This window comes from Pinus tabuliformis, chromosome 8, assembly GCF_031772625.1.
Source record: "Pinus tabuliformis cultivar Carrire ecotype Pingquan chromosome 8, CPIR1, whole genome shotgun sequence".
NCBI lineage: Eukaryota > Viridiplantae > Streptophyta > Pinopsida > Pinales > Pinaceae > Pinus > Pinus tabuliformis.
In genome coordinates this window covers 1,782,867,267-1,782,875,838 of record NC_142294.1, presented here as the reverse complement: position 1 = coordinate 1,782,875,838, position 8,572 = coordinate 1,782,867,267, and the positions used below count along the sequence as shown (strand labels likewise).

The window sequence follows — 8,572 nt, the reverse complement described above, 5'->3', positions numbered from 1 at the left end:
AATCCAATCCGACGCTCAGCTTGCGGGGGGGTGTTAAGGATACGGTTGAGGATATTTTGCCTACACCTAAGGCTTGATTCTAGGAGATTAGCTGACCCTTGATTCTAGGAATATTTGTATATAGTTTCCTTCTAATTCTCCTCTAATTGATTTGTAATTATTCTGTCATTATTTTGTAATTAACTCTTTGATATTATAAATAATATACACTCACCACGATTGAATGTGTGGTGGTTTGATACAACCTTCTTAGGTCGGTTGCTCACCAAGATTACTAGGTCGGTTGCTCACTAAAATTACCAAAATGTGGAAGTATCTTAGTGGTTAAAAAATTCATTCTTAAGACATATTTTTAGCCAATACAATTCCAATAAAATGTTTCCTACCAGATTGAGGTCTAGGGCCACCAAATTTTTACATGTTGTACTAAACCGATGAGACTCTCTGGACATTAAATTAACATGCTAAAAGTTCATCCATTTATTTTATTTCGTTACTTCAATTAATATCGATTGTTTTGATGGGACCGAGCAGAATAATATTTGTGGATGTGGGGTCCACGTTATCATGGATGAGAAGCTGCAATATTTTTTATCTTGGAACGGGGGGAGTGGTACAAACAGCTTGGCTGAGGCGAGGGCTCTTGCAGGACTGCTTGCATTCTGTGTGTTTTTTGAGATTCAGAACATTTCAATATTCGGTGATTCAAAATCCATGATTGACCATGTTAGGGGAGCCTGCCACATCAGCTGTCCTCATTTATCAGGGTGGATGGACAGGATTATGTATTTCTGGAGAAATATGAAACAGTGCTCAATCCACCACATCCTTCGCTCCCAAAATGTTCAAGCTGACCGTCTGTCGAAGAAAGGACTGTCTTTAGAGCCTGGATCTTGGACTTTGATGATTTCTGATGATGATCGTTCTTGCTTCATCCAGGACTTTTCCATCCCTGGATTATGATCTTTTCTTTTCTTCCTTCTCCTTACTTGCTATTCAGATAGTCTCTTTTTGTTATATGTGTATAGTCATCTGTTGATCCTGCCATTGAAAAGACTGTTTTGCTCTGATTTTGGTATGATGATGTTCAGATCTCCTTAGGGATGTCCTATGTCTGCAAGTTTTTGATTTCATGTGCTCGCAAGGAGGCTAGTTTTGAACCTTGTTGTTTCTAATATGTACTCTTTATATTGACTCAATATAATACTATGAAGATTTTTTTCTCTGAAAAAAAATATCGATTGTTAATTATTGAAAGAGTTGATTATAATTTCAATCAATTTAATTTTTTCCACATCACAGAGATTATAAAATTTGGATTTTCTCAGCAAAGTGAATGAACAAGTTGGTGTTTCAAAATAATTTATCGACATATGCAAACAAAATTAGTCCAGAATTTACAGACATTAAAACTAACCTGAAAGGAATAAGTCCAGAATTTACGGACATTAAAACGAACCTGAGATTCCTATCATATGTTCGGTGCTCCCTGCCTACCAATTCGTTTGTTATTAGAGAAACCATATGAGGTAAGTAGTTGGCAATAGTAGTGATGTCTTGTGGGACGCTGATTGTATTGCCTTTGTATTTGTATTGCCTAAAGGACAAGTGGTTGTGTGCCGGGCTCTATGTTGTTCGAATGGGGAAAATGATATGGAGGTTTAGATGAGTAGTTCTCATATACCAGAGGAATTTAAAGATTTTACCTTGGTGAAAATTTGGAGTAATATATATATATATATTTTCGTTTTGAAGCAATTCAATGAGAAAGAGTCGTCCGAGTAGAGCTCTATTGGCATTTGTGAAATTCACGGACAGGTACGCTTGCTCTGGTGACACTTCGCAATTGCATGGCCAAGGGTCATTGGAATAAAAATGAAAGGGTAGGCTTGCTCATGTGAAACTTAGAAAATGTGTTGGCCAATTAGAAAATGTGTTGGGTATGGGTCATTGGAACAAAAATGAGAAAGTTTTCAATTGAGATGACCCAATAAGATTTTTCTAATGGAAATTCTTTATTATTATATTAAACAAATGTAATATAGCAATAATAATATTGTTACTTTAATACTGGGGAGAAATGAGATGAGTTATTTCTATGAATGTTATTTAATAAATAATAAAAACGGAGGGCGTTTGGGAGGTATGTAGCCTAGGGAGAAGTGGAGGATACTTAATGAAAGGACATTATTTTTTTGAGTGTTATTGAATAAATAATAACAAATAGGGAGAGTACTACCATATAATTTATAGGATTTTTTTTTAATTTTTATATAATATGATATAATATAAAAATACTAGTGATTTAGGTGTATCTCAAATGGTTGGAAAGAGTTATTGTTTGAGTCTGAAATCTACAAAGATACTTATATTTTTCATATGGAATATAAAGATATTTCTCATAAAAAAATTAATATGACAATAAAATACTTTTTTTAAGAGAAAAATGAAACACTCATCCATGTTTAATTTCCACAAGTGACATGATGACCTTTATTGTAATTGCTTAGATCTTTGTTATTAAATCTCAAACCCTTCTAGGGCAGAGACATGTATGTTCTTTATATGGAATACAAAAATATTTCTCATAGAAAAATAATATGACAATAAAACATTTTCTTGAAGAGAAAAATGAAACACATTTTCAATGGTTAAACCATCCAAACAGAGTAGAAAATTCCTTTGTAAAAGTGCCCAATGAAAAGCTCTACTCATGTGATTTATACTCCCTATTAAAAAAATAAAGGAAAATGAGTGTGTTGCAAAATAAAAATAAAAAAACTCAATTAAATTAAAACTCTCAAAATATTATATTATAATAATATAATATATCATACTAAAATAATAATTATCTTTTTTTGCTAAAGCAAGAGTCTTACCTTCTATTCATTATAAACAAAGACACAAGTTACATATAATACAACTACCCAAAGAGACTTGAGGGACAAAAAATCAACAATCCACTCAGGGCTTGGGTACCAAGCCAAAAGCTTGACAAACGGTCCGAGGGCCCACAAACTTAACTTCAAGACCTCCAAAAGACAAACCAAAGCCTAAACCACCCGAACTGTTTAAAAAGATCTGTCCGATGAGACGCATATCGGGACCGAAAAAGGCATGTTCTTTGATTCCCAAAATGGACCTGACGAAAAAATAGAAACCATACAAAACAGATTTCGGGTCCGAATAGTGGAGTAAACCTCGCTCATGTTATCCGCCCGAAATCTACCGATTCCAACCTCGTGGCTCAACATGCCTGGAAGATAATAGTGAATCTTGATCCAAAATTTAGATAATCCAAAATTGCAACCTGCCCCCAGAAGCTCGCGAGATCTTCAGCCCATTAGACCCCGAAAGAGTCCCTTTGATCTGAGCCGTTCATTCCGATGCTTAAACCAACGGTGAAGGAAGTTATCGCATAGCAAAGACAACCGAGATTTAACGGGTCGCCCCACCAAGCTGCACGAACAATCATGACCGTTGATCCACACAGAGAGATCCAACGGTAGAGAATCAAATCACACCGCACAAGTTAACCAGGCATTAATATGTAATGGAGGGCGATTTTCCGAACTCTCACTCTTCCATGTGTAGGATAATGGATGGGATTGCTGCGAAATCACTAAAACCATTTCCCACTTAAGAGCAGTGCGATCATCCAAATACAGCCAAGGAAGCGATTTTTCTCTCCAAGGCCCAAAATTGCGAAGATTCCGACGGTCGGTAAAACAGGGATTCCTTCTACGTCTACTCGACTTTCTTGCCTGAGCCTGCATCCCAGAGAAGAAGAGAGGCACACCATTAATTAAGGAACTATGGTGGCTACTGCGCTCCCCCCGATGAACAGTAAAGACCATCTCACTGACGCCGGGGTAACTAGCGACCATCCGTGTTCATCCCCCCACAAAAGACCTATTTGCTAGAGACCGATGACACATACGAAGGCCAAAAGGTTAAGAGCTTGCCTCCAAGGCTTTGTGTCTGAACACTCTCCTATCCTCTTCCTCTTGCTCACAGCAAAGAGTTCTTAGTCTGGTTTGTCGCAACTCCTGCACACCATCGAAATCTTGACCTCTGTATTGTTGACCCCCTGATTGGCAGGAAGATCCGCTAGCTTGTTGGCTTTTCTGCGAACATGATGGAAGCTGAAAGTGTGTAGGTTTTGTAGGTGATCCTGAATTCTTTGGAAAACCCTAATTAATTTCCAGTGTTTGGAGACTTTCTCCGACGTTGTTCCACTATTTATTCTTTTCACTGAGTTAATAACTAGTTCAGAGTCCACTTCTATTATCACATCGTAGCAAATATCCTGACTTAGAAAATCCAAGCATTGCTCCAAAGCCATTAGCTCAGCCATATTATTGGTAGCTATTCCTAGGTGACAATGGAAGATGACGATAATACTTCCCTTGGCATCCCTAAGGACTCCTCCATACCCAGCAGTTCCCGGGTGCCCTTTTCACGCTCCATCAATGTTGTATTTTAGATATCCTTCTGGGGGAGGATGCCAGAAATCCTTCTCCTTGTCCCTTGCTGTAACCTTCCTAATAAGACCTTGGGAAGAAAGACCCTACAACCCTAGTTGTCTAAGAAATCTTCCATCCATATCTGAGGGAGGATTATTAGGGTGGTTGTGAATAGTGGTACCCATTGTCTCCTTAAGTTGTTTGAGGATTGTCTCAAACAGGCAATATGGGGGATTTTTTTCCTCCTTGAATGTTCTTTTGTTCCTCTCCTTCCAAACATTCCATATAATGAAGCTTGGTGTAAGGGCCCAGGCTGAGTTGAGAATTTCATGGTCTGAAAAATTTCCCCTCCAATTATTGAGGGTATTGATGATGCTCCCTCAGTCCCTGTCGGATTGTTGAAAGATTTTGGCAAATATGTCTCAGAACCAAGAGGTGAAAATGCAGTTGTTGAGTAGATGCTCCATTGTTTCTTCTTTCTCCCCACAAAGTAGGCATCTAGAAGGCCCCACAACACCCCTCTTTCTGATGTTGTCCCAAGTCAAGATTTTCCTATGGTAAACCAACCACATGAAGAGTTTAATTTTTATCCACCCTTGGTGCCTCCGAAGTTTCTGCCAGATTTTGTCCAGAACCTGGGGATCCATTTGAAGGAGAATGTCTTTTGCTTCTTTAAGATTAAATGTGTCTTCTTTATTATTGCCCCATCTTAGTTGGTCTTGTCCCTCTAAAACTAAGATCATCCTTTGTTCCACCATTTTTCTTAGCTCCTATGCCTTTGTTTTCAAGGGGTTGTTATTTCTGCAATCAATGTTTTTCCAGATTCTCCATTTCTCCATCTCCTGAGTATTATCCCAGAAGTCCTTTACTTTAATTAATCCTTGTGAATCTGTCTCATGCATAAGGTCGAGGAAGTCTTCTTTTAACAATATAGGTTCTTGTTGCCACTGATCTTCCCAAAAAGGAGCTAGATTGCCTTCTCTGATTTCCTAGAAACTATTTTCTTGAACTAATCTTCTGTTTTCCCAGACTTTGTTCTAGATGCATGAGCCCTTGATATTACCTGACATTCTTATGAGATCACCAGTTTGCCAAGATCTTGCATATTTTTCTTTCCAGATATTTTCCCATTGGGTTTCTGGATTCTAAACCCAGTGCCACCAAAGTTTGGCCCCTAAAACCTTGCTGAGAATTTCCTGATCATCCAAGCCAAGCCCTTCATGGTTTTTGGGTTTGCAAATTTTTTCCTAAGATACTAAGGCCCATTTCTTCTTCATCTCCTCCTTATCCTAGAGGAAGTTTCTTTGTATATTTCTGGATTGTTGTAGGACTCCTTTTGGAGCTGGGAGGCTAGATAACATAAAAATAGGGATGGCTTGCAGAACATCGTTTGTGAGAACCAACCTACTTGCAAGATTTAAAGATCTAAAGGTCCATTTACTGACTTTATCCTGCAACTTATTAATCAAGGGTTCCCAAATGCTTTTGAGCATTGGTTTAGCAGTTAGAGGGACTCCCAAATATTTTGAGGGAAGGGAATCCCTTTGAAAGCCAAGAATTCTGGAAATATTCCTTTGAATCGCAATATTGGTATTAAAGAAAAAGATTTTTGATTTGGAGAGATTAACTTCCATACCTGTGGCCATGGCAAAGACGTTCAGGATTTGTTTATATGTTGTAGCTTCTTTGACTGTGGGGACTCCTTGTAGCATTGTATCATCTACAAATTGTTGATGTGTTAGAGCCTGACCATTCTCAGTTAGTTGAAGGCCATTAATATTACCTGTTACTTTAGCATTCTTGATGGACCTACCAAGTCCTTCCATCATGAGAATGAAAAGAAATGGGGAGAGTGGGTCTCCCTGTTTGAGGCCTCTAGAAGGACTAAAAATCTCAGAGGGAGAGCCATTCACTAAAATAGAGAAGCTGGAGGAAGTAACTAGGGCCATCACCCACCTGACCCAATTATGATAAAAACCAAAGCAATAAGTACCCTCTTCATAAGGGTCTAGTTTACCTTATCATAAGCTTTGGCTATATCTAATTCCATGATCATTCTAGCCTACCTTTTACTACTTAACGAGTGAACCACTTCTTGGGCTTCAATGATGTTGTCTAAAATTTGTCTGCCTTCCACATAACTGGATTGTTCCGCTGAAACTAGGGTAGGAAACATAGGTTTAAGTCTATTAGCCACTACTTTCGATATTATCTTGTAAAACACATTGTATAGAGCTATGGTTCTAAACTTATCCGATGTTTGAGCAATGTCCTTCTTAGGGATAAGGGAGATAAAGGAGGTATTAAGCACTTTCAGAACAATTCTGTTCAACCTGGAATCCTCCACTACATTCAAAATATCCTACGTAACAATATTCTAGCATGCTTTAAAGAAATCCACATTAAATCCATCCAGGCCTGGTTCTTTTCCATTCTGCATTTCTTTGAGGACATCATCTACCTCCTTTTCAAAAACTAGCCTATTTAGATTGAAATTGTCCTCTCTGGATACCATCTTTGGTATGTTTTTAGTTATCTCACTGATGGATTGTTCTCTATCAAAATTGTTTTCCTGAGTAATGCTTCGGAAGTGTTGAACTAACACTTCTTCAGTATTCTCATGGGAGGTGAGAAGATTCCCTTCTTTGTTCTTAATTGAAGATATTCTGTTGTGCGTTCTATTTCCCATGGTGGACCTGTGAAAAAATTTTGTGTTACGCTCCCCTTCTTTTAGCCATTGAACCTTAGACTTTTGTCTCCAAAAAGTTTCCTCTTGTTTACATAGATTACCCCATTCTTGATGATATTTATCCACATGGTTACTTTTGACTCTATCAAATCCATCCTTGATCAGAGCTTGGTTGAGAACTTTCATTTTGTTTTCAACATATTTTTTTTCTCCACAAAAATATTGCCAAAATCATTCCTGTTCCAATCCTTTAGCTTGAGTTTGATATGTTTTAATCTTTTATGAAGAAGAAACATTCTTTGTCCTTGAATTTGTAAATATTCTAACCACCATTCTTTAATATTGTTGAAGAAATCTGGATGGGAGAGCCAAATATTTTCAAATCTGAAAAGTCTGTTTCTGAGAATGCCCATACCTTTGATCTCCAGTTGAATCGGTCAGTGATATGAGCCTCCAAAGGGGAGAACTTTCGCTATTGTTTCCTTATTTGTTAGCATCATCCTCTGAGATCATAAATCTATTTAACTTTGAGGCTACCTGAGACTCTCCTCCTCTTTTATTATTCCAAGTAAAGAGGCCAATATTCGTTTCTGTATCTACAAGGTTCATATTATCTATAAAGGTTTGAAACTCTAAATATTCTTTACTTAGAATTCTGATTCGTCCTTTTTTCTTCGAAAGAGATTTGATCATGTTGAAATCCCCTCCCATTATCCAAGGTATTCCTGCATGTCTGTTCCTGAGATCCACCAGTGAATCTAGAAACTTAAGTTTGTCATCTATTCTTTGAGGGCCATAAACATTTGTGACCAAATAGGTGTACCTGTCTCCTACAGGTTGAATAACGACTGATAGATAGTTCCTGGTAGCCTCAACATCTATTATGCTAATTTTTTTAGGGTTCCAAAGAGTGAGAATTCCCCCCACTGAATTCTCTGCTTTAACTTCTAGAAACTCAAATCTACTGAGCCATTTACTATGGATTTGTCTTAATTTTTGAATGGAACATTTCGTTTCTTGGATAAAGATAATATCTGACATTTTTTGTTTCATTCTATTACTAAGAATTCTCTGCTTTCTCTTATTCCCTAGACCTCTGATATTCCAAGATGTAAACTTCATAATTAAAGATTTGTAAAGGAGTAGCTGGCTAGATCTTTCATCTTACCTGAATCTATCATTAGCTTACCACATTCCATCAAGAGTTCATTCTGATTTTTCCTGCCTCTTTTCTTACCTGGGTTTCTAGTTGCTAGTCCCAAAGTTGTTTTCATCGTCTTCACCCCTCTGTTATCCTACTTATCTATATTTTTTCCTTTCTCCAACGCATTAGCCTATGTTTTCCATAAAAAAAACTGTTGTATTCTATTGAGCTCTTCTTGAGGTAGAGAATCCACTCCTCTCGTAGCTCCTTGAA

The 8,572-nt window shown here is 37.5% G+C and overlaps 1 protein-coding gene across 1 annotated transcript; it reads left to right on the top strand.

Moving 5' to 3' along the window:
• Positions 1 to 567: 567 nt before the first annotated feature.
• LOC149243336 (uncharacterized) lies at positions 568 to 963 on the top strand. Its single transcript, XM_089371187.1, has one exon. The coding sequence runs from the start codon at positions 568 to 570 to the stop codon at positions 961 to 963; it is 396 nt and encodes a 131-aa protein (XP_089227313.1).
• The last annotated feature ends 7,609 nt before the right edge of the window (positions 964 to 8,572 follow it).

Excerpts from the sequence above, each read along its gene's own strand:
- LOC149243336 (XM_089371187.1), top strand. The coding sequence starts at position 568 with ATGGATGAGAAGCTGCAATATTTTTTATCTTGGAACGGGGGGAGTGGT.